Source organism: Mustela putorius, unplaced genomic scaffold (genome assembly GCF_011764305.1).
Source record: "Mustela putorius furo isolate JIRA1106 unplaced genomic scaffold, ASM1176430v1.1 tig00003858_pilon_pilon_pilon, whole genome shotgun sequence".
NCBI classification, from domain to species: Eukaryota; Metazoa; Chordata; class Mammalia; order Carnivora; family Mustelidae; genus Mustela; species Mustela putorius.
In genome coordinates, this window is record NW_025422010.1 from 6,761,763 (window position 1) to 6,788,138 (window position 26,376).

General features: G+C 51.7%; 1 protein-coding gene across 2 annotated transcripts in view; it reads right to left on the minus strand.

Annotated features, from left to right (window-relative positions):
• Positions 1 to 24,152, minus strand: part of IMPA2 (inositol monophosphatase 2) — a 42,316-nt gene extending 18,164 nt beyond the window's left edge. Inside the window, exons 1-3 of one of the 2 annotated variants that reach the window (XM_045065364.1) lie at positions 23,824 to 24,152; positions 8,195 to 8,328; positions 1,567 to 1,671 (exon numbers count right to left, since the gene is read on the minus strand). In XM_045065364.1, coding sequence (XP_044921299.1) covers positions 1,567 to 1,671; positions 8,195 to 8,328; positions 23,824 to 23,919 — 335 coding nt within the window. In that variant the 5' untranslated portion in view covers positions 23,920 to 24,152. The remainder of the gene's footprint in view (positions 1 to 1,566; positions 1,672 to 8,194; positions 8,329 to 23,823) is intronic. The other variant, XM_004742687.3, reaches the window with a different exon arrangement.
• Between the last annotated feature and the right edge of the window lie 2,224 nt (positions 24,153 to 26,376).

Genomic DNA, 26,376 nt, shown 5'->3' on the forward strand with positions numbered 1-26,376 from the left:
ATTTTGTGATTTTGTTGTTCCTGTGGCACCTCTTCGAAATAATCTCTCTTTTATGTGAAGATCAGCAGAGCTTACCAGCAAGTAGGAAGGAGAAGCTGGGTGCTACTAACCTACAGGAAAACTAGGAAACCAGTCCTACACAGAGGTGAGCCCAGACTCAGGCCGTGGCAGCCGGCACGGTCACCTGGCGGTTGGCTCTATAGGCAAACACACCACATGCCAGGCTCCACTTTAGGTACCTGGGAAAGCTCTCCCCCACCTGCTTCAGCCCTGACGCTGCTGGACACAAGAAGGAACAGATGCTCTCTGAGCTGCGGTGGCCAAAGGCTTCTGATGTCTCTAGGCCACTAAGATCACTATCTGCAGCCCCTGAAAGCCCCAGGGCCGCAAGAGGCCCTCTGAGGGCTGTGTGGGTGTCACCGCATGACAAGCAGAGAGAAGAACAGGAGGGGAGACCTGAGCCTCCACCCCCATTCCTGCGGGGTGGGGGTGGGGGGTTGTCAGGCTTTAGTTTGCATTAGTCTGTTGACGCTGTTGTGGTCACCAGATGGCACTGTTCCATTGGCCCGAAAAGGCAATGTGCTGGCACGAGTGACTACATTCTCAAGCTAACTAACCCATGTTAACAAAACCCACCTCAGAGGTCAGGATGACTTTACATACTGACACATAAATACGCCATCTGAGGCCAAGCACAGAGGGCAGCCCCAAGAAGCCCCCCTCTGTGCTGATACTTTTTCACTTTTCAGAAGGAAACAGAGTATCTCCTCTTCATCTGGGGAGAGGGCTCTCAGAATGGGGTTCTGCGCTGCTGGTGTCGATGCATGCTGGGGACAAACGCTGGCCTGGAAGGGGCCGGGGAGGGGCCTGGAACCCGTGCCAACCAGCTCTCCAGGAGGCCCCTCATGTGTTCATGCCAGAGAACCAACCACCTGTGGAAACCAGGCCCCATCCAGTGCTCTTGTGTCCTTGGACAGCTCCAACGCCCATCCCACTGGTCAGAGCTTCTGGAGTTGAGGCCATGTCCTGATCACCTCCCTGAGCTCGCCTCTCCTCTCCCTGACGGCCTCTCTGACCTCCCTGAACCCTCCTGCTTTGTGGCTGTTATTTGCTCTGTCAGATTAGGCCTGGCCCGCTGCCAGGGGGTTCCTCATCCCGCCTCATGGCTGCAGGAGGCTTGCTCTCGTCTCCACAGGTAGCTGTGGAAAGCCAGCCCTCTGGCGCTGCTGTCTACACCTGTGCTCCTGCAGCTGCTGGACCACACATGCCTGTTTGTCCAGGGGCATCCTTAAGGGGTCCTTCTTAATTCAACCCAGCATTTTAAAGATGACAAACATGACAGATTTAAAATATTAAGCACTTTCTACATGCTGAGAGTATCTCACAAATGGAACACCTCACTTTAAAAACATCAAAACATGACCACCTTTTTAATGAGCCTATCAACCTCCTAGAGGTTCGTCTATATACTCCTGCCTCAAAAAAATGCTGTTTGGGGAGAGACAAAGTCTGAGAGAAGAGGACAGGTTAAGGACCAGACGAGGGGTGGCCCGTGCCGACGCTCACCTATGCACGAAGTTGCAGGTGCCGTCAATGGGGTCGACGATCCAGGTCGGGCTGGGGGTGAGCACGCACTTGGCCCCGGCGGCTGCAGACTCTTCCGCAATGAACCTGTGGTGAGCAGGAGCTCGGCCTGAGAACACTCACCAAGCACTCAGGACAAGGCGCTTTGAACTGCTTCCGGACCCATCAGAGACCAAGCAGACACCGCGGAAATCTCATCACGGTTTTCCCGGGGCCAGCAGAGCAGTCTGTGAAAGACCAGCTGCTCTCGGAGCCGTCGGCCAGTCTGCTTACTCTGCGGGACTCGGAACACATGAAGTGACGCCTCCACGCAGGAGACTTGGGAAAGCATATGTGGGGGGTGGGCAGTGAATGGGCCGGGGGACAAACATGAGAATGAAGAACACTGGGAAACAGACCTTACAACGCAAAGCTAAACCCTGCTCTAACTTGGGTCTGGAGGAGAAAAGGCTGAAGACAGACGATGAAGAGTGTGAGCAATGCCGGCCGGGGAGCGATGCCGGCTGGGGAGCGATGCCGGCCGGGGAGCAGGGCCCAGGACTCGGGCTTCAGCTCTCCTCCCTCCCCCGGTAGTGCTGTGGCTGGGGGGACTGAAGCTGGACCCAAGGCACTGAGGGTCACCTACCACTGACACCTCCCGGCTGTGTCCCCGGCCTGGCTGCCTCTGAACTGAAGACAGTGTGACAGCGGGAGCTGCCCACCATTCGGGCTCAGCCAGGAGCTGCCATTATCTCCTCAGAGGCCCCTTCCAACCCAGTGTCTGGTTGAGGAGCCCCTTGGTGGGCCACACACCTTCCCCTTCATGCTCTGGTGGCCAGCTTGTAGGAACACGGCCAGCCCCGGCTGTGTACTGTCTGGCACCAGTGAGAGTGGCCTCTGCTCCCAGCGACCCCCCCACCGCCTTTATCATTAGTCCTTTGTACACAAGGCCTCTCAGAACCATCCTCACTCGAGCAGAGGCTATTTCCCGTGAGGAACCCCAACAAGGAAAACACATCCCAATAAAGCTCACACAACAGGGCTCGGCACTCTGAGTGTTTGGTCCATGTCTCTGTCACGTAACAAACCCAGGTCCACTGAGAGTGGGGCCTTTGGCCCATGTACCGCCTTCTGACCAGGGCCTGGTCCACGGCAGGTGCTGAGCAAACACGTGTTCTATGCGTGAATACCAGGCCTTGTGGAGAGCTTTCTAGCAGCTTCTCACACTATGTCCACGTCTATACTGGAGAAAAAGGAGACCTGAAGACAATAGGTGTTTACTAAGCAGGATAAATGAGTGAAAAACAAGAAGCGTTCACTGTCCTCCTTTTGCCATCCGGTGTGTTGTCAGCTACAGCCATCAGGCAGCTGCTTAGCCCCTGAAGAGACCAGAGCAGTCCCCTTACGCTTGGCCTCGAATCGGCCCTGGGAACCACCTTCTCCAGAGGAACCAGGGGTCCTAAGATGTGGCAGCAAGGAACTTGCCGAGGAGACAGACATCATACTGTTGATAAAGGCACTGAGCTGGCAACTTCTCCACCCAGTATGGTACCAATGAGCTACATGTGGCTGTTTAAGTTTAAATAATTTAAATTAAATGCAATCTCAAAAAACTAAGAAGTTCTTTACTTTCACTAGTCGCATCTCAAGTGCCGTCCTCATTTGCAACACTGAGAAAGAAGAACCAGGGCTGTGCGTTCTGATGTCACTGCTTGTCACCCCAGCACTGGCCCCAGAACCACAAGCCCTGGAGCTCATCTGGGACCACCCCTTTCCATTTCAGGGACTACGGAAGTCATGCCCTCCATGGCACACACCAAGTCGTCTACCTGCCCCTCTGAAAAAGGATCGGAAATCGGTCCGTGTGTGTGAGGAGTGCACATGTGATCATTCTCAGGTTATCGTGTGCTTCCACCTCCCCCCAGCAGCTGCCTGTGCAGAAGCCCCCGCAGCAGAGGCAGAACACGACCTGACAAATGGCTGTGGTGCAGAGAAAGCCAGGGTGAGCAGCCTGCACCCGGGAGCTTACAATCTAGAGATGCACGGGCCACCACTTCCTCGCTTTTGTTTGCTCCTGGTCCCCTCCTCCTGCTGGGAACTGTGTCCCTGTCCTCACTCCCCTCCTCAGGGTTTTGGGTCTTTTGGATCATGTGATCCAGACAGGCAGGTCTAGATGGCAGATACAGCGTGGTGAAGAGACAGGAAGTCGGAAGAGCCAAGCTAGGCAGGGCACGGCCAGGCTGGGACTCCCGACCACTGCATGGAGGCAGGAGACGGGCGTGCAGAGTCACTGGTGATTATGCGTGGCGTGAGCTCTGCCAAGTTTTCTTAGCCAAAAACTTAAGGAATTACATCTCCTGTCAATGTCTTTTATAGCTACGTGATTTTCCTCCCATGCAGTGGCTTGTGATCATGTTTCCCAAAAAAAGGGTACACACCCTAAAAACATACATATATAGGGATCGAGTGCCAAAGCTCAAGTTGGGTACAAGGTGGATAAAGCAGAGAGATGACTTACCTTCTTTCAAGATAGAACTGGAAGCGACTCGCTTCCAAAGATAAATTCCTGAGAAAGGAGGAGGAATGTGGAAACTTCTTCCTTTTTAAACCTGATTCAGGTGGGAAGCTGGTACCTACTAGTGCTGTGGGGTCTCCTGGGAAGGAAGGGGGAGAGTGCCTCTGCAGGGCTGGAAGCAAACACTTGTGTTGGGGTGCACAGACCACAATGCGCCGAGGGGGCTTCTTGGGACACGCAGGGCCAGGAGGGCTGGCTGCTGGCTCACCAGCACAGCAGGTGGGATGGACAGGGGCTACAGGGTCACCAAGCAGCATGTTTAAAGGAGCACCCACATGCTCCTGTCCACGCGGCTTTTGTTCTGCACAGCATTTCTGGAAGCACTCAGAGGAGCCACACCAAGCCCTGGACTTTCCCAGCAGTGGATCATACCCAGGAGTTCTCATCTCTACTCAGCTGCCTGAGTCAACCCAGGGAGAGAGAGTGTCTGTCAACTCACTGTTTGCTCCGCATCTGTGGTGGCACTTAGGGATGGGGCCTTGGACCGTGTCCACTCCTCTGAGGTACCAAAAATACCTCCCTGCTATGTGAGGAGGGATGTAGTCTATCCACTGAAACCTGACTGTCTTCATGTGGGAAGTGGAGAAAACATTCTTCCGCTCTCTGCTGAAGGAGTGGGGACATCAACTTGGACAGATGGAGGTGTAAAATAACAGACCTTAATAAAAGCACTGGGACACCTACATAAAATCCATAACATCAATAGAAAAGAACAGTCTGTGTGCCTAAATTTAGGGAGCTTAAGGGCCTTTTCATAAGCCCATCTACCGTACAAGAGGAAAGCAACAACCTGGGGTCAGGTTCAAAGATTGGTAACAAGTTAGAATGATATCCTGTTGCATAATTTAACTACTTTTTTTTTTCTTATAGTCCTAACAAACCCTTATAATTTTGACAGCCAAGTGCATCTAGGCCTTTGTTCCCTGGCTAGTTTGTTTACTCTGTGACAAGGTCAGGGTCACCCTTGAGTTCTCTAGGGAGCCAATTAATGCTCCCAGGCCTGGCCAGCGTCGCAGCAGGCTCTGCTGCCCGATGACCTGAGTACCCACATGGTGGGAAAGTGGTAGAAAGCAAGCATTTAGCCAGTGGTGGCCAGCAATATAGTTTTTCCCAAGCCTGGGGCACACAGGGCCTGCTGCAGAGCCTGGGAGTCACCACGATGGACGAGGATGTGTCCTGCCGGGGGGAGCCCAGACCAGGACAGAGGAGGCGGCTGGGTGTCCCTTGCAGCCCCAGCTGCTCTCCCCCCTTTGCCCACACCAACCCAGACAAAAGGGACACAGACAGGGTGTATATAAGTATGGTTCAGTGATGCTACTGAATATTTCCAAAGTTGCAGAACTTGGATCTGACTCAAAATCATCAATTCAAAACAGGTTTAGGCATCCGCAGGCCTGGATGGGGACTGAGCTAATGTGGTCAATGCCAGTCCTGTGCTTTACTGTCAACCTTGACCTGCTGGTTTACTTTCTGTCATTACCACCATACGATGACCTTGGCTGGGTGCCTCGGTCCTGGATGAGGAGGCTGAGACCCTGAGAATGGGTGACTTTCCAAAGCTGCAGACAGTAGAAGGTTTAAATTTTACAGTTCTTTGGTTCAGTGGACTCCTGTCTTCCTGCTCGGGGACCCAGACTTTGGATTTCACAAATGAGCCCAGTAAAATAATAAAACAGGGAGCCTATACCAGGTTGTTTCTTTATTAAAAACAAAATAGTTGTAATCTTTAATAGTTTTGTAAGTGACTAAAAATGGGGACCAGCATACACTCAGAATAACAGGAAATCCTTCCTAAAAAAAGGATGATAGGCCAGTTTATGCTAACTTATTGTTTAAGGGATATATTTAAATACTCTGAATGCGGAAAAATTACAATACGCTAATTTACTATGTGTATTCCATGTTTTCTTGTTGCAAATTTATCAATTTGCCCATGATCTAAAATACAATTAAGTATTCCCAAATTTGTTTAAATCTCATCATTGGCAAAACGAACAAACAAAAAACCAACCAAACAAAAAACCCCACTCCACACTTGGCATAGCTATGTTGAGAAATGATTTCATCTACCTGAGTTTTCTAGGCAAACCAAGCAGAGTAGAAGCAGGACATCCAGGCTTCCCTGAGTTCTGGTGTTGGCCTTGGAGCTGAGAAGCAAGTGGCAGAGAGCCAGGGGTGGCCACGGGGCAGCCCCATCTCATCCCTCCCGGCCTGGCTGGCACGAGCTGGAGGCGGTTTGGGAACCGCTGCTCTAAATCACGGCTTCCTGGTCAGGTGTGTGTATATCTGTCTCTCCCAGGGCTTTTTCAGACACGGAGGCCTGGCATTAGCAGTTTGGAGAAGCACAGGTAGGCCTGGCTCACACCTTAGGCAGGGTCCACTGTTCTGGGTCAATGGTCTTCCAAAGGGCCTTTGGAGTTTGGTGATCCCCCGGCGACCCCCGGCAGCTGGGTAGAGCGGAGGTGGGGGTGGTGGGTTCGATCACTCATACAACACACTGACTTTTATCCTGGGATGTGCGGCAGTGAATATTTAAATACACCTTGTACGAATGGAATCCATGCCCCATACTGACCCAAGAGTGGACCCAAACCACTTAGCAACTGCTGCCAACACACGCAACACGGGTGTAATTTTGGAATTCGGGTTCTCAGGAGGAATCTAACTAAAACCTGTCAGAAGCCTGATTAAGTATGTCTGGTCTACGGTGACCTCTAGGCCTTTACTGGGACCCCACAGAGCCGAGCCAGTTGTAACCTCCGCCTCAGCCACCTGGGCCAATACCATAGAAACCTCAAGTACCAAAACAGTTCCTCAACCAGAAACACTGTGTTGGCTACTGTGGCCTTTTTCCTCTCAAAGGGTTAAAGCAATCTACAGAATTCTTTGGACATTACCATTTAACTTGCATTTCAAAAAGTTTAAAAATCACAAACATTTTAGAGCTCATAAATATTATAACAGATGTCAGGAATCCTGACTTCACACTCAATAAGGAAGTAGGAAATAACAGACGTTCACACACAAAGGTTGTCCACAAAACAAAACAAAACAAACATGACCCATTGGCAGAGAGAATTTCGAAGGGAAAGTTGGTGACCCTGAGATGACCTAACCAGTTAGGAGGAAACATAGAGGAAAAAGGAGGTATGTTTGAATGCCGGCTTGTCCCTTCTTTCACTTAATCATTCACAGGGGGAAAACCCCATCACGCCCACCCTGTGCCAGACGCTGAGGGAGGCCGCCCTCCATGTCTCTGCTGTAAGCCCATCAAACATGGAACCTTACTGCAACCAGTGACCCATACCCAGAAATCCAAGAGCTCCTACTCCAGTCTCCTCTGTGGGGAGAAGGAGCCCTCCCATCGGAGGCAGTGCGTTCCAACTCTCTTCTGCAGAGCTCCAGGGGCAACGGAGGGCCTGAGGACCACCCCTGCCCCTTGCCCAGAGCTCAAGGGGAATTTTCCTCTGAGGCCTAGGGTTCCCTTGGAACTAGAAGCAAAATGCTGTGTATGTATTTGAATTTTCCTGAGGAAAAGATTAATGGTTTGCACTGGATTCTCCACACGGTGACCCCAAAAGGGTTAAGAACTTCTGCTCTAGAGAAGAAGGTGGAGTCCTCATAAGGGCCTTCTAGGATGGAGAGCAGCCTTCCCTGGCGCATAAGCTGGCCTGACAGGGGAGAGCGAGTCCCTGAGAACCAGCAGGAGGGCACCAATAAGCGTGGGCCCAGGTCTACATCCCTCTTGGAAAGTCTGCATGGGGCCACCATGCAGACACAAGCACCAAACATGACTTGCTCCAAGTCCCTCCAGAAACATGTTAAGTGGTTTGGCAGAGGGGAGTAGAGAGCATGTTAGAGAAGTGGAGCCTTTTCAGTATTTGTAAGGTAACAGAGAGAAGTGAGCGTTGTCAAGATGACAGTAAGAGGAATAAGAACATGTCTACCATGCGATCTAAATAAGGGAGGCAGACTGTGAGGCTTCCCGTCCGCCCCCAGTGACCAGCAGTGTGGCACCGGGGTCTCTTCCAGAGAAACACACAGGAACACACCCACCTGTGTGAAGGAAACTTTTTCTGCAGTTCAGAAATAATTAAATCTTCCACGAGGTGATCTGTTTCTGTCACAAGGTCAGCAGCTGATGTTTTTGTGGAGACGCGTTTTTCCTCAGAAAGGGCTTTTTTGATGATCTGAAATAAAAGTACAGGAAAGTAAAGCAGGTAGTGAAGTGGATGGTCTCCGCTTCCCCACCCGCCAGACAAATGCGCCCTCGCCTCCTGTGTACCAACTGAACGAAGCAGGCGGCGGGCATGGGGCTGAGGGCCGCTGGCTGCTTCCATCACAGGCAGGCTGCGGGAGCTCAACACCATACCCAGGAGCTTCTGTTGGGGCGCCTAGTGAGCCTAACTACCCACTATCCTTCCACCAGACAGGTGGGCTCACTTGTTGAAGCTAGCCTGTACTACCTGTGGAGCGATTCTCTGAAGGAAAAGAAAAAAGACCATGAATTTTCATTCAGTGTAGGAGGATGTAACTCACATGCCTTCGCCCCCAAGATTCTGATTCATTGTAAAAACGTATTTTCCCTAATTCACTTTACACATCACATAGAGTAGATCACGCTCTTGTGAATCCAGATTACAAACATTCAAACAGGGAGACCTGGGAGAGGTTAAGAGGTCCTTCACCAACAGGAAGGCACACTCTTCCTCCCTGCCGCTCTCGTCAGGGCAACACCACCCGCCACAGCAGACGCACCCAGCGGCTGGCTTCGGTGCCAGGACCTCGCTGACCCCCAGGTCTGGGCTCACAGGCAGACTACCTGATCCAAACCTGCTGCGGCCAAATATAGAGGTGAGGCCTGGAAGGCACCAGATCCAGCTCCAGGAACCCCTGGAAGGCCCACGCAGGAAGCCACATGGAGTGGTTCATCAGTCACAGGACACCTTGAGAAGGACCAGGTCCACTCTGTGAAATAAAAGGCACTCCAGGCACCCCGGGCTTTTTTTTTTTTTTTTTTTTTAAATATTTCTGTCTGTTGTTAAAGCTCAGTGTTTCCCGCAGCATGACGGCAAAGTCAGGACACCTAAACTCGAATTCAGACCTTTCCTCCAACACTGGCTACCACCTCAAGATGCTGCATTTCTTTCCAAAGCACCATCAGTCACTCAGCTACCCAGACTCCACATCCCCACTTTTTATGCTCCTCACATTACTGCCCCACCCCCCGAACAGGGCTGAGCCTGGACAGGTTTCCTTCCGTTTTTCATTTTGGTCGCCAACAGATACATATTCCAGAAAATCAGAAAATCTCAAGTATAGTTGTGTAAATACTGCAAAAGACAAAGCATACAGCACTCGTGCATAATCCATTAACATTTCTGCACCAGTCCCCAGACTGTCTGCCACGTGGGGTCTTCCTGGCCCCTCTTTTTACAACACCCTGCCTAGCACTGTCAGGCTAATCTCCTTAAAATGTCAATTTGCACACACTTAAGTTCCTACCAAACGAATCTCCACAGGTTCCGTGTTTATAAATTTGAAACTCCTCAAATCTAACTCCTATGGCACTGCCTTGTTCTCTAGGGATCCCTAAATTTGGGGCTAGTCCAGACCTCCTATCTAGGTTATTTGGCAGTGAGCTAGTATTTTGTATGGCAATTGAGTGTGGTGTGTGTGCCTATGTTTATATGTGCACAAATGTGATGTCTGTGTGGTTTATGCATATGTGATGTGTGTGGTTTGTATATTTGTGTGTGTAGCCGTGTGGTTTATGTGGGTGCATGTGATGTACGTGGTTTGTGTATCTGTGTGTGAGGTACCTGTGTGGTTTATGTGCGTGAATGGGATAAGTGTGTGCTCCCTGTGTGTGTGGGGAGGAGTGAAGGGAGTGTGTACGGTTGTGTGTGGGGTGTGTATACATATAGTTAGAGGGAAGGAGAGAGGAAGACCAGAGCACATGGCACCAGAGTTTCTCAAACTTTGCTGTGCATGAGTCACCTGAGGTCTTGCTGAAGTGAAAACTGGTCAAGTGGGTATGGGGTTTGGGGCCTGACATTTGCATTTCTGACAAGTTCTGTGGGGGCCACACCAGAGTGGTTGGCCTGAGAGCAGGTTCTCAAACCCCAGAATGACACAGGGTCCTCTGGGATGTTCTGACCTGGTGCCACACACAAGTCCTGGGACTGCGACCCTGAGGGGACAAAGGCTTCCTGTTACCCTTGCCCCTCTCTGCACACGTCACGAGCATCCACACAGTTCAACGTTGGGATGCCAACTCTGAACCTTGCAGTCTCTGGGGTGAAGCTAGGGCAATTTTTAAAGCATACGTCAGCTCCTATCATGTTAGTGCTTAGAACTGCCCAATGGCTGCCATGGCTTTTAGGAAAAAGCCCCAGACTTACACATCTCACCTCCCACAGGCCACCCCCATGCTCGCCATGCCTCTGCCACTCTGGTTTTCTAGCTGATCCACACCAAATTTCTTTCTGTCCCAAGGACTTTGTATTTTCTGGTCTAACCAGAACTTCGTGCCATCTGAAATTATCCTGTTTGTCCCTTTAGTTGATGGTATGTCTCCCCAGGAGAGCAGGAGATGCTCTATTTGGTTCTTTGCCACATCCCTTGCCTCTAGAACCATACCCGGCATTAGAGTAGGTGCTCAGAATTCTTTGACTTGTGAAGGAAATACACATCAGACTGCTTGAATAGATTCTGCACATTTTTTCCAACTGGACCATTACTGTTTGTATCAACACTGACCACCTTGGTCTCTTTGTTTAGTTTCACTGCGGGTTTTGGCGACCTGGTGAGAAAGTTAAGATGTGCTCGGAGTCCCCTCCTCTAACCTCCATCCACCAGCCCCACCCCCTGGAGCCAGCCCGAATCTGCTTTATGACACTCCTGTCCACTTACCACACGACAGTCAGCAGGGCTTCCTAATGCCCTGATCTTAATCACACATCTCCCCAGCATAAAGCACTTCATGGCTCCCTGGCACTGAGAACACAAAACCCCTGAAGGTGGCATAACCACAGCTTCTTGGGAGTTGGTCTCTCGCAGAGACTATCTGATCCCCAATAGCCAGTATTCTCTTCTTTTTTCTTGAACAGGAGCCCCAGGTTTAGCAAGGCTCAACAGCTCACATCTCTCTGCCTCTTGTGCAGGGAGGCGTGGCCCTGTGCTCTGTCCAAGAGGAGGTGAACGTAAGGGATGTGTGCAACTTCTGAGTCACACCCTTAAAAGGCCACCGTTTGCACACTACTCCCTCCCTGTTCTTTTTCCCTTTGCCACCAGTTGGCGATGTGGCTGTGGTGAGAGGTCAGCTTTGGTCACGTGGGAAGAAAGCACCTCCTTAAAGCAACAAGCGACAAGGAGCCTGGGTCCCTGAGCGACTTCAAGAAGCAGAGCCCCCATTCCCCAGACTTAACTAGGCTGCCGTGGGAAAGAGAAAGAAACCTGCCTTGCTTCTGTCGCTGGTCTGTGAAGGAAGCCGAACCAGCAACCTAACAAGCAGGCCTCATCTGACCTCTGCATGCTTGTATCCCCCGCCCCCCGCCTCGCTCCATGACTGCTGTGCTCCAGCCAAAGTAATCATTCACCCTCAAGCCTCCCCCCACAGAACCGCCAGCCTTCTTCTGGCCCATGGGTTCTCTTTGGGACTCTGCTCACACATCACCTCCTCTCTGACGAGTCTCCAGCCTCTGCAGGCAGAGGGAAATCGGCCCTCCAAGTGTGCTGCTAGGGCACTCGTGCAAGCCGCACTGCTGGCCCCTTGCGATTCCACGTTGGTCCATGCCGGGAAAGGAGCCCCGTCAGTCCTGTCTCTGTATCCACCTCCCATGGGTAGACTTTGTGCCCTATGCAGGGCCTGCTCCACGGTCAAGTCTTGAGGGACATCGGAATGAAGATTTCCCAGCTGCCACACACTGAGCTCCTAGGTAACTCAAGTGGAAAGCCTTTTCAGCAAAGGTTCTTGAGAAGCCCTGCTATTTATGCATTTGGTCTTCCAGATCCAAAATGCACCCAACTCTGGTGTGTTGGGGAACGGCAGGCTCGGGACCCGTGTGGGGAGTAAGGGGAAGGTCTGACGGCACCTGGGCACGCTTTCCAGAGGACCCAGACCCTCACTACAAACCACACAGAGGGGAGAGTTATGGATGCAGGAGGAGAGGGGCGAATCATGTGCTTTCTCAAAATATTTCTTGTCTGTGTCTATTAATGTTTATTACTCCTGTGCTACGATCATTTCAATGTGGCATGTGTCACAAGGAAAGCCGTGGAGCTGGCACACCCCGCGTCCCATCGGCAGGGCAGGCCCAACCGCCATCCTTGCTCCTCGGCAACTTGCAGTGCGGTGCTACGGCCAGCCTCCCTCTCACCCGCTGTTGCTGCTTCAGGCCCTGGGTCCCATCCACTGGGATACCTTAACTGCTCCCTCTCATCCTCTGATACGCCCAGATATGCAGATCCCATTTCTGAATGATTTCCAAAACCCAACGCTGCTAACATTCTCCCATGGCCTGCCATCACCTGCTTGTGTCGCTCAGCCTCCCAACTGCCTTTGGCCTTGCTTCTTTGAAGCGCTGTCCGCTCCGAGCACAGCAGCCTCTCCAGAGAGCCAATCTTGCTCCTGGCGCCCCCTGCGGCTTTGTCGGGCCTCCCAAGAGGATGGCAGGCCCCCGTCCTGTGGGTGAGGACCTCTGTGGCCAGCCTGTGCAGCACTCATGCCCCCTGTCACACTCAGTCACTCTCTGCTGTTCTCCCTTCCACAGCTTTGTCTTGGGACACGATGTTCCTTCCTCCTGCAATGGCCGACCCCATTTGTCCTGGAGGACCCTGCTCCCATCTGGCTCCTCCAGGAAGCTGCCTATGGATCCCTCCGCCCACTCACCCTGGGTGAGGCTCTTCCTCCTGACTCAGTGGTTCCCACAGTACCAGGCACATCTTAGTTAGGGCAGACACACATCACTGGAAGGCACCACCTTCTAGATGCTTCTGGAGGACAAGGAGCTCTGCCTTCCATAGTAGCAGCTCTAGGACCCAGCCCTCCCTCACCAGGCAGGCCCCACCAGGCCCCACCCCACTTCCCACAACAACCCCCATCCCCCTCTCCAGCAAGGCAATAGGCATTGTGCTGGGACTTTACAAATGGGGGCCGGTGGGATTTCCCAGTGTGGGGAAGCTCTATAAACTAGCCTCCCCCCAGTTGCCCATGACTTGGAAACGCTAGCTCTTCTAGTACTTCAGGGAGGAAATGCAATTCTTACTTGGACCCATTTCATAGCATCACTAGGGAGCCCCGACGATACCCCCACAATGTGGAATCACACAGACCTGAATTCCAGCTGGGAGACCGGGGGTTGGGGGTGGGGGATCACTGAGCTTCTTGGAGCCCTAGTTCCCTCACCTGTAGTAACAGTCACACCTCAGACACTGGGTGCTTGTAAGAATTTCAGGAGGAATCCTATGTAAAGGTCTTGGGACACAAAATGATGTCCATATATGCAAAGACTTGCGCCACCCTGTTGTTTTTGAGGACAAATACCTGAGGGACTTTATGACTTACGACAAAAAACCAAAACCTGTACACAATGTACAGATCTCAGACAGGATGACAAAATAATAGGTTAGGAAATTTTTAACTCATAAATGTTCCTACCCTGCAAGAAACAGCCGTTGAGAGAAACAGCCCAGCCTCTCCCCACAGACCCATTCCCTGGGGCTGCCAGGACAGGTCCCTGCCACAGCCCTTTACCACAGTGATTTTCGCTCCTAGAATGTAAATATTCTCATTCTGCCAGCAGTAAGTCAGTGCACACTGTTTTTTTTAATTAATGTTTTTCAGCTGCTTGCCAATGAAGCACACACTCCACGGACCTCCTGGCCTGGGTCTCTCCCTCCAGATAACATTCTGTTAATGTGTAACACAGAAGGCATGGGCTTTCAGTCCTGAAGCCTGACTTCCAAATGGAAAAGAAGAGAGACGCCATCCGCTTCGGTGTCAGCGGCGTCATGCGGGGTCCTGTCCCGATGCCTCCTTGTCTGTACGCCATCTTGATTCTGTGCTCCTGTCCCAAGTCTGCTGCACCATCCGTCAGTCTCCCAGATCCCAGAGAGACCCACCCGTGTGTGCCCCCAAGCCCAGGGAACAGCTCGCCTCGAGAACTCTGCCGGAAGTACGGCTTCTGAGAGACTGCAGGTCTTTCCTCTGTTGGATCGGGAAAACGTGGCTACTGGGGGTGTTGTCCTGATGGCCCCGACTGCACATCTCAGGTTTAGACAGGTTCGAGCACAAGTGAGTGTGATCTGATGGTTCAGCTTACTGTTGACTTGACCGGTCCACGGTAGTCTGGGTTCTTGTGCAAGTGTTGTTCTTGGATGAGAGTAACACTTTAACCAGGAAAGCAGACTGCCCGTCCTGATAGAGGTGGGCCTTGTCCCACTAGTGGAAGGCCTGAACAGAGGGAAAATCCTGACCCTTCTGAATGAGAACTCTCTAGAGACTATGGTTGACTTCATCTGTAATATCGGCTCTTCCTGCCTGCAGCTTCTGAGCAGGTCCCTGGCTCTCCCTGGGTGTCCAGGCTGCCGGCCCACCAGAACTTGCTGGCCTCCAGTTGGTTCTGCTTCTCTGGAAAACCCTAAGATGCAGGACACTCTGTAAAACCTAGAAAGTGAATTCCATGTGGCTCTCGTGTAGCACAGAGGTCAGCAGGTAACATCGGCTAATACCTCACTAATGAACTTTAATCACGGGAAAGAGGAGGAGCTGGTTAAAGCAGAGGTGGGCCAGGGACACCAGATTCCCTTGGGCTCCTAGGCCAGCAAGTCTCACAGCTCTCCAGTGTAACTGCCTCCCTCTTCAGCCTCACCGCTAACTTTCTTCCAACTTGCCATCGCTACTTTCTAAACTCCAGTCACCCCCTGCCTCCTGTCTCCCTTGCACCCCAGTGCTTCCACACTGGGTGGCGCCTGGCCACCTCATGTGCCACATCTTGGGGACACCTTCACTCATACTGCAGCAACCTTTTCTGTGTCACCAGACCCTCTCCACCTCAGGCCACTCCTTACAAGGGTCCAAGGTTTTAGGCTGGGCCCTAACAGCAGGGCAACCCCCAGAACCCCAGCTACTGCATCCCCATGGCCAGGTCATCCCCCTGCCAGCACTCACACCGCCTGGGGGCTCACTCTGTCCTGGCACAATTCCAAGTAGTTCACGCATATCAACCAGTGAACCCTCACAGTAACTCCCACACAGTAATAATTCTCTTCTCACGTTCCAGTGAGGAAACTGAGGCACCAAGAAATGAGGAAAAGTTGCCCATGGTCACAGCTGTAAATGCAGGAAAAGGATCACACAGCAGGTGCTCCCAGTCTTCCACGGCTGACTGGGGCTGGTCCCCCAGGGATCCCTCGTCGCTGTCCTGTGTGGAGCTCTCAAGCAATGGAATCCTCCCTGTGTCCTGAGCCAGAAACCCACAGGCTCTCCACAAGGTCTCCGTCACCTTACAATTCATGGCCAAGGCTGCCCACCACACTACCATGGGGACTCACCTTGGTCAGTCTGAGCAGGACAGCCCCCTACAACCCATCATCCACTAAGGGCCTGCTCGTGCCCCACCTAAACCTCACCCACCCACTGGTTTGACTCTCCTCTTCCATCTCAAGCTTTACCCAAGGTGACCTCCTTGCCATTCCCAAGTGCCACCCTTGGCTTTCTCCCCTCAGGGTATCCATCTTCTCTCTCTGCCCTTACCCCTTCACCACCCCCTACCCTCCCCAAGCCTGTCACCCATCTTCTCTAGTGAGTCCCGCTTTTCCTTTCACAGTCACAGGGCAGGTATGACTCCTTTCAGGAAGCTGTTCCATCTTCCAGGGCCTGGGAGAATGGCCATCACAGCCATCCTGCGGGCTACCGTGATCATCAGCTGAGGCCTCTGTCCCAGGAGGCCTGGGGGTGGGGGATGGGGGGCTGCAAGGCCCGCTTCATGCCCAGTGTACCATGCAGGCAGCCCAGCACTCCTCTGGCCCCCTGGGTTTGGGAGCTGGGACAGAGGGCACAGAGACCGTGAAACTGGCTTAATACATGGATGGGACACACCCCACTGCTGAATTCTCCCCTCATTGCCCACGGGAGATAAACGTGAGCCTGCCAGCCTTTGGTTCCAGCCTCATGAGGCCAAGAGACGGGGAGAAGCCTGCATGTAGGAGTCCCCTTCCCCTGATGGGTCTATTTCAGGTAACTAGGGTCTATTATCAAATTTTAAAAACTGACATTGGTAAAATGGGTGTTGCAGCCGGACAGCCTTTTACCACATGTGTTAATTCATGGGACCACTGCCCAATCAAGACACAGAACCATTCCATCAACACCAAGATCTCCCTCCTGCTGTGCCTTATAGTCACACTCCTCACCCTGCCCCTTCCTCATGTGATCCCCAATCACTGACAACCATTAACTTTTCCATCTTTATAATTTTCGTGTTTGGGGACTGTTACATGAATGGAATAGTGCGTTACTCGGCCTTTTGAAACTTGGTTTTTTTCCCCTCGGAGATCCATGCAAGTTGTTGGGTGTATCAATAGTTCATCCTTTTTTATTTCTATGTAATATTCTATGACGTGGAAATATAACCATCAGGAGAAACTGGATAAAATCTGAAACTAGACCTCTCTGTGCTATTTCTGCAATTACCTGTGAATGTATAATCATTTTACTATTAAAAGTTTTCTTTAAAAGTTCCTTGGGGGAGAAAAAAATCCCCTTCTCTCCACACTTCAGGGTCTCTGGGCTGAGCTCCCCCAGCCAGCCCCCCAGGCCTAGGGCTGGGGCTGGAGGGTGGGCAGCGCTAGAACTCACCAGCATCCCTTCCACGTCTAAGTGGTGAGATTTCAGCCTACTCCCCCCTCGGCCCCAGACTACTGTCTTCTCCACTAACGAGTGCCCATTTGGGTTAGCGAGTAAGCATCTCGGGCCATGAGGCTGATTTACCTCCATGTGGGAGTGACGCCAGCCTTTGCTTCCACCCCTTTAGTAAGATGGGGGATTTCACGGGGCTCTTCCCTCCAGCGCAGATGCAAATCCCTCTGAAACAAAGGGCTCCTTCTCATCCTCCACCCCAGCTCCCAAGTTAGCAGAGTGGGCAGAAGAAACAAGCCTCTTCCCCTACCGCAGCATACAAGGAAAACAGCCAGTTGGCCTCGAACACAGGGTCAGAGAGGGATGGGCCCTGGACACTTGGGCCACATGTGCCCCCAAAAGGGCAGCTGCTACTCTGCGCCTGCCAGTTGTCTCTCTCGAGCTCTGTCTTGGCTGAGATTTCAAATGTTGGAGAAAGTTTTACAACTGTAAGTGCAAACTGACTCCCACCTGTGGAGCCGGGCAGAAAACGGAGGCCAGGACCTGGGGCACAAAATGCCTCCTGGGGTCAGGGGAGATGAGGAACAGGAGGTGGGCAGTGGAGAACTCTCCACCCACTACTCCCCTTCCTTCAGTGGCGGACACATTGAGCCCCAACGGGAGAGGAGCAGGGAGTCTCTTTTGAAAGAAATGGGTGACCCATGACCTCCACACTGACATCCGGGAATCTCCCAGAGAAAATCTCGGAGCTTGACTTGGGATCATCCCAAGGTGGAGTCCGTGGGTGGATGAACCTGCTCTCTCCCCATCCAAAGACCTGGCCTGAAAGCCCATCCCAGGCCAAGGTCTCCCAAATGGGTGTCTCCACCCTCAACCTCTCCTCTGAACTCTGGATGCAAAGGCAACACCTCCATTTAGAAATCCACCAGCAATTCAAGCCTGACGTGCTCGAAACACACTTGACTTCTACCTCCAAACCTGTTTCTCCTGCCGTTTCCCCACGTTGGGAGATGGCAGATCCATTCAACCAGTTTTGCAGGCATCCCTGCCCCTCCCTCCCTCCCCCCGGCCTCCACTCCAACAGCCAGCCCGGCAGCTCAGCCTCGGAAATGCAGCCGCTCTACCGCCTTCCTCGCTGCATCCCAGTCAATGCACCCTCATCTCTCACATGCACCATGTGAACAGCTCCTATCAGACACCCATCCTGGTCCCCCAAGGAGTTGTAGGGCCCCACACAGCAGGGCCCCACACAGCCGCCAGGGCGGGCTCCCTGCTGCCCTGTAGGGCCCCGGATGGGGACTGCCCAGAACTTCCTTATCACACTCAGAGTAAAGGTACAGCCCTTTCCAGAGTCACTCAGTGAGTGTTTGTTCAGTGGGGGAATACATTTTGAGGCAGCATTTTAGTGCCACCATTGTAGAAACAGGAGCTAGCCAAGCCAAGCAACACATGAAAAGGCACTTAGGCTCATTAGTCATTTCGGACGTGCAAATTAAAACAATGAAATACCACCTCAAACTCATCAGAATGGCTACAGTGGAAAAGACAGACAACCCAAGTGTTTGTTAACCCAAGATGTGGAGCAAGAGGGGTTCTAACCCGTGCCGGGAGGCGTGGAAATTGGTACATCCACTAGAAAACCACCTGATGGGATTTCACACCTGGTGACGCAGCAATAATTTCACTCCTTTTGTTAAAATACTGCCAGCAGAAATGGATACAGACATAACCACAAGACACATGCGGGAATGTTCACAACAACACTATCCGTAAATAACTCCAAGCTGGACATTATCCTAAGTTTCCTCAAGAGCTGAGTAAACAGTCACTTATTCACATAACAAAATACAGCAGTGGTTCTCAACGTGCTGTCTCCAGACCAGAAACATCTTGGGAGAAATGCTAATTCTCGGTCCGGCTCCTCACCCAGTGGGTCAGAAACTCTGGGGATGGGACTCAGTCTACTTTAACAAGCCTTCTAGGTGCTTCTGATGTATGTGAATGTTTGAACATCCCTTCTCCACAGCAATGAACCTGATGGGTTTGACCACACTGAGGAGATTACTAAAAATTCTGTTGGGAAGTCTGGAAGGTGACTGCTGGCAGGTACACGGAAGGCTAAGCAAATGAAAACAAAACGGAACGAAACCAAACAAAACTTGTTGTTGTTGTTGTTGTTTTAAGGGAAATACGAGTTGCCTCAGAAAGAAAATACATAATACAACTGTACATCCGGCTCAACTGGCCATTACAGTCGTGTGGTCATCAGAATGTGAGCCTGGACAACGATGGACCCGATCAGGTAATGCAGCCACACAACATAATAAACACAGTGTCCAAAACAGATGACTCAAGAACAAGCAGCGTTAGCCTGTGATTTAGGAGACAGGTGTAACTATCAGGAAATGAAAAACAGCCATGTCTGGGGAGCAGCACGAGGATGGTGAGGGACTGGGCACTGCTGTTCTCCACACAGTCCTCTCAGGAGGAGTCCACTGACCGAGTTCTCTGTGTGACTAACTGATAAAAAGTAAAATCCCAAATCAGAAAGGACAATGGGTTGGCAAAGCCAGCCAGACAAGGGGGTGACACTGGTCAGAGCCCACCAATGGGCACTCTCTGCCCTGGGGAGTCAGAGGTGGACAGGGAGCATCAACATTCAGAGCACACCGCAGGGAAAGCACACCAACCAGACCAAGCACAGGCATGATGAGGAAGGTCACACGGGAAGGGCCGTGAAGGAAAGGGCTGGGGAACTGAACCCTGGAGGGAGGGTACAGTTTTTAAGGAGCTTAAGAAGAAAGGCAGGAAAATACAGTGTGTGTTTTGAAAGCACCAAGTAGTTCGGTCTGGCCAGCCAAAGGGCTGGTCCACACAGGGGCTGCGGGGACGGCACCCTGCCTTCTCAAGATCGGGCTTTGGGAAGCAGTACCCGCAGGGTACGTAAGGCCAACTGGAGAGCCTAGAGGTCTAGAGCGCTGCGTGAGGACGGATCCTGGGCTTCCACTTTCTTGTCCTGTCCTGAGATTTTGTTCCCACCAGTCAACAGAGATGAATTTACTGTGAAGCCAATGAAGCTGGGGCTCCAAGGCTGCAGCGGCCCTCCCTGAGGCTCTGCGAGCTCCTTAGCACAGTGAACGCCTTTTTCAAGTGTGTAGAAGTCAGCTCATCGAACTGCAGATGTAAGCACTGTCTCTTTCCACCATGACCTCCATTATATTTTGAGTCGGGTGGCACTGGAGTGGGTCCTGGCACTTGGCTATAGGCGAGTGGAAATGAAATTTACCTTGAGCTTGATGGGAGATATATGCTGGGCTTGCCGTTACACCTGTCTGTAAGTTATTATTAGCCATCCTGTGGGGGAATGTCTTCCAGAAATGCTTCTACTGTCCACCATGCGGACTGACTTGGCCTGGGGACATGAAGGGCAGGGCCAGAGGAACGAGTGTGCATGAGCTGTGGCAACTGGCACAGGGGATCATGAAAGAAATAAGCAACCACATGGAGCTAGAAGCCAGAAAAGTCTTCCATCTCTTCCAATTAACATAGAAGAGAAAACTGACAAGATTCTCAACTTTGACGGCAATCCTAAGAATCTATATAACCCTACCCAATAATCAATGTGAAGCCTAAACAAACTTTCCTAAACTATCAATACTCAATTTCAATTAGTCGTGCTACAGGACAACTTGAACTTATCATTCTATTGGCTCTATGGAAAAATACCACAAAATCCTTGTCATTCGAAGCCACAAAGAGCATGAAGCCAAAAATGGGAAAAAAGCATTAGAGAAGATTGAGAAGCAGCTAAAGAATTATTTTTATGCATCTTGTTTTATTGGTTAGCATCTTAAGATTTATACTGTCATGATCTTTCTTATTCCAAATAACGTTTATACTTAATTTTGAATTTGTAATTTTGTGTGTGTGTGTGTGTGTGTGTGTATCCCCCCCCCCCCCAAGAGGGCTCCTAAACTATCTAAGCTTCAGGCCCAATAAAACCGGGATCTACTCCTATGGGACAATGAGAAAAAGCATTACTTCTGCTTTTTATCTAAAAAAAAAAAAAGATATTTTTTTTAATCTAAAAAAGATAGTTCCGTTCACACATCAAAGATGATAAACACCCATTTCAATGAATATTACTATTTGTACTTGTGGTGGTGATACCAGTGGAACTAAAGTCACTGTCTTCCCCAAAGCCCCACAGCCGGGGGTGGGGGTGGGGAGACACACGACCTGCTCCAGTGGCCCCAGCATGGCTGCAGGAATGGGTGGTGGAGAGGCAAGGAAGAAGGGAGAAGGAGCCAGGGAGGCCACTGTGGAAAGAGCAGCACTTTGGGGCAGGTGGCTTTTGTGAAGACCTTAGGATGGGGTAAAGGGGCAGTGGCAGAAAAGTGTGTACGGTTGCCCTGACCCAAATCTATGTCTGAAAGATGAAGGGCCCCGGCATTTATCTCTTGGGAGGTTTCTCCCCACCCTCCATGCCCCCAACACTACTTTCAGCATATAGAACCCTCAGAACTCAGGAATTCAGCACACACAACTGTCTCAGGAGCAGCTGAGAGGAACAAACTTAATAAAATGGCCAAACTTTGGGTACTGGTGAGGGGGTGGGCATGCTGGGCCACAAGGCCACTGTAACTGGGCCAAATACTCCTTTAGTTAAGGAGGATTCAGAAAAGGATCACCACTAACTACCTTTGCATGCCTCTTTGGTCTATCCTCTGGGCTAAAGACCAGATTTAAGGTCTCCAATCAGCACCCCATTCCTGTGAGAACATTATTAAGACAATCTGTCCCACTTTACACAGGTTGCAATGACCTTGTGTGGCTTCTGTTTGTTCCAGCCATAGACCATTCCAGCCACTCTCCCCTCCAGTGCCCGGCAGGCAGGAAGCATCACATAATGCCCAAGAGGGAGCCCAGGACTCCAGGCTCCCTGACCGGACTCCTAATGGCAGAATCTTTATTTTACCCCTCCCCCACTCTCAAAAAAAAGTTCTTTTGTTGTTGGCTAGCTGTGAAAACTTAAGATATCTCTTAATAAGACCCTCAGAATTGTGCCTGTCATATTGCCACTTCTATATAAGCATCTGTTCAAGAAAATAAATGTTTTAAAGACACTTCTGTTTCTTCAAGGATTTAAATTTGAAAAACTGCAGAAGCCCATAACAACTCACCAGGGTTTACCGTGTAGGGTCAGAATCCTAAGCTGGCTTCTCCTAAAAGCCTCAAGGAAGAAGAGTTTTATGGTAGAACCTAAAAGTTACTAAATATCCTGATGATGCTCACTCTGGAAAGGAAGTCAGGGGCCTGAGAGGGAAGGAGGGGGAAAGCAAGTGCTCTCTGCCCATAGTCGATCTGCTTTCCAGGAAGAATGTTTGTCCTGCAGCTACAAACTTCCGCATTCTAGGACTTAAGGTCTGGGGGGCTCCTTTTCCTATAGGAAGGAAAGGAGACAGAGCCACAGGATGAAATTTCACAACCCACCTTTTAAATCTTGCCTTCCTTACAGGCTGAATCTGGCATCCTTCAAACCACAGAAGGAGGTCCCTCCCACAAGATGTGTCTACTCATGTGTTGACCTAAGTTTTAAAGGGGATTAGAGGATTCACACCAAGGTAAAGCACTGTCCACCAAGCACGTGACAAATTCAGGCTTGGTAACAGCCTGACTTTCACACCAAGGAAAAACCAGCAGAGCATTTTCATAGTGCTAGACCTGAGAAAGAAAATGCTGTTTGGATATAAAAAGCCAATCTGCTCACACTACTACTTCTTCAGATCACCAGAACACAATCACAAACCTTAACAAGGCAGGAGTAACCATCTGCCGACTCTAGCCTGGCCCTGACCAGTCCTGGGACAACCACCATCGCACATTCACTGCACAAGGACCTGGATCCTACAATGTGTCTGGCACTGCTTGGGGTACTGAGGAAAAGGTGGAGAACAAAGTGCAAAAATGAAAGTGAGAAAAGAGGAGCTGCACTCCCTTTTCAAACTCAAGTCACAGGTTCTCTTTGGCTATGCTGCTTGATTTTCACCCTCCTTCTGGACAGCGTTAACAAGTTCCTCCAAACATTGAGTTGGAACCACTTTGCAGCTATGGGCCTGAGTAAGTACAGATTCGGGATGCTTGAGGAAAGACAAACAGCAAGCTCGCCAGATCTCCTGCGGCAGGGGTTTAAACCTGGGGGTAACCACACCCACGTCCTGGCAATAGGATCTATTCAAAGGTCCTTAAAAACAAACAGCTTGGGCATTCAAGCCTAGGAGGGCATCTTAAATCCCAGGACTTAACTAGTCTATATATTCTAACCTACTCTCTCCGACGCAAAGGTCAGGTCACCTACAGTTAGACATTCATTTAACTGCTAAAGGACAGCGGCCGTGTCGGGCATGCTTCATGGGGGGTTGCCACCGAAGAAAGAGGTGCTCACCTCTCCGGGCTCCTGGGATGGAGAAGGTAAAGGGACGGTCCGTGCAGTAAACCAACACAAAGACTTCTTTCACCATATTACGGCCCAGCACCTTCGGCCCGCGGATACCAGACGCCCACCGCACGCGGTCAGGCCTCGCCGGACTCACTCTGCACCCGCGGGCCGCTCCCCCCGGGGCGTTAAGCCCGCGGCCGCACGCTGCGCCGGCCCGGCTGCCCAGAGCCCGGGAGGGTCTCCTTCCCGTCCCACAGGACTTCTGCTCGGACTTTGCTTAGTTTTCAGTGGGCACCCAGCGGCCAGAGAGCCGCCCGGCCGGGTCCGCTGGGACTGTGCTCGCTGGGACCCTGCCGGGCGGGGGAGGAGGACCGTGCCGCTCACCTGTCCCGCCCGCAGCGCCAGCTGCACAGCCGCCTCGAAGCACTCCTCCCAGGGGCCCCCCGCGGGCGCCGCCTCGTCCTCGCTGCTCGGCTTCATGTTGGCCTCGCCGGGCCCCGCCACCTCTAGCTCTCGTCGCCGGGCCACCACCGGCTCCCGCCGCCCCGAAGCCAAGCTCAGCACTGCTTCCTTCCAGTCCCGCCACTCCGCGCCTCGGCCTCCACCCGCTCCACAGCTGTACCCGCGGGAAGGGCGGGGAGAGAGCCGGGGCTGGGGGAGCCGCGCGGCGCGTCCCGCGTCCCGCCCCGGCCCTGCCCCGAGGCCCGCCCCTAACCCCGCCCCCAGCTCTTTACCCCGCCCCCCCGCCCTCCTCTCGGCCGCACCTCCCACCCATCGCCCCCAAGGCGTCGGTCCCCCGCCCCCTTCCGGCCCATAGCCCCGCCCCCAGCACTGAGCCCCGCCCCTCCCAGCGAGGACTCCGGCGTCACGGGGAGCCCTGCTCCTCCTCGCCTCGGGTCCCTCTACCTCTGGCCCGCCCCTAGCCCCACCCTCCTCCCAGAGCCGCTCCCCTCCCCGTCGCGCGCCACCCCGTCTCTCCGTTAGGCCCCGCCCAGAGATTGGCCCCGCCCCGCCCGCTCCTCGCTGAACGCCCCCGCCCTCTCCGAGCTCTCCGTGCAGCTTTGGGTGCTGGGGACTGTGGGCCTCGGACAGGAGCATCGGAACAGGACTGGAGCAAGGTCTCGGGGTAGGGGCCGTGAGCGCCCGTGGCCACGACTCCAGCTGGGCACCGGTTATGCAAGGGGCCCCCATGTGTCTGCGCCAGTTGCGGGCGCCTCCGACCCTCCCGTCCGGTCCAGGCGGTCGGCACGCACGTGGCCCGAGGGGCGGCCAGGCTGAAGGAGCTTCCTTCAGTAACTAACGGGTTGCTCTTCCTCTGCCGAAAGCCATGGGACGCTGGGGTTGTCTGCCTGCTCGGTCACCCGCGGGCGCCCGCCCTCACAAAGCGCCTGTGTTCCCAAATGTTTGGATGCAAGCGAAAAGCCTTCACCCCAGCTAAAAACCACACACTACGGTGACAGTGGGTTTTAAAAACTTGTCTGAACTCAGAACTCCGATGTTGAGCCCAAACTGTGACTAGTCTTTATTCGTAAGGAGGAGTGACCTATTCGACCTTGGATTCTTCAATGCTGCTGAACACTGGCACCACCGAAACATAAATACAAGGCATTTCCTGAGAAGGTGTCTTGAGTTTCCAAGAGTTTAATTTCATAAGCTGCTCTGCCTACCCTTTTATAAAATATGCTGACCCATATTAAATTATTCTGGAGTGTCACTTAGCAGTCTGGGAGAACAATGGGAGTTTGTACAAGAGCCTTGTTGGTACATCTTTTACACAACCTAACGATGGGATTAAACGTTTTTAGATTTTGTGAGCACATTATGTTGAAACATCTTGTAGAGAAATGGTAGGTTTATGGTGTAAAGAGATGAAAATTGCAAACAATAAGGAATTAGGAAGCTAGAGCTGGTCAGGGTTTTAGTTTGCACTCCAGCCTTGCCCAGTAGCTTGGAAAACTAGGCAGAGAATTGCCCTAGCTCCCACAAAGGCCATTCGGGGGCAGCTAAAGGCATGATCTGCTCCATCTTTTTTGTTCTCATTTTTTTCCCCCCAAGGTATGGATTTAGACTTCTGAAAAAACACAAGACTATTTTCTGAATGCTTCACTTTAAAACTAAATGCATTCAGCTGTGGATCTTCATGGCCGATTTTCATGAGAGGTCCCTTCCAACACCAAGCAAAATTTGAAGTTAACAAAATTTCTATTTGGTGCCTTCTTGGCTCACCTTTCTGCACACATCTCCCCTCCCCCTGCCCCCCAAGCCGTCCTGTACCAAACTGGGTGCTCAATTATATCTTCAGATAAAGCTCTTCTATCTAAACATCTAGAGAAAAAGACTTCATAACTTCATTGCTTAACTCTGAGATATCTTAAGGTAGAATCATGTGGTTTGGAGTATGAAGTTTGGAGCCAACCAGATTTTCCTAAGTTAAAATATTGGCCTCGTTTCTTTCTTGCTGTGTGGATTTGAGCAAATTACAAATAACCGTCTTCGCTTCAGTTTCAATTGTTCTCAAAAGATGATCTTTGGGGACACCTAGGTGGCTCAGTTGGTTGAACGACAGCCTTTGGCTCAGGTCATGATCCTGACGTCCCGGGATCGAGTCCTGCGTGGGGCTCCCAGCTCCACAGGGAGTCTGCTTCTCTCTCTGACCTTCTCCTCACTCATGCTCTCTCTCTCTCAAATAAATAAATAAAATCTTTAAAAAAAAAAAAGATGATTTTTGGGGGGTATTATATAGGTTCCCATCCAGGTGTTTGGCACTTGTGTGTTTGCCCTGGTTATTAAAGACTGGCTCACCAGTGATCAGCATATCGCTTGGCACATAATAGGAATTTAGTAATTATCTGTTAATCATTGAATACTGAAATCAGCTTGTCTAATAGATTATCCAAGTTTCTCATGCTTTACTGACCATTCTCCGTGGAAACAACA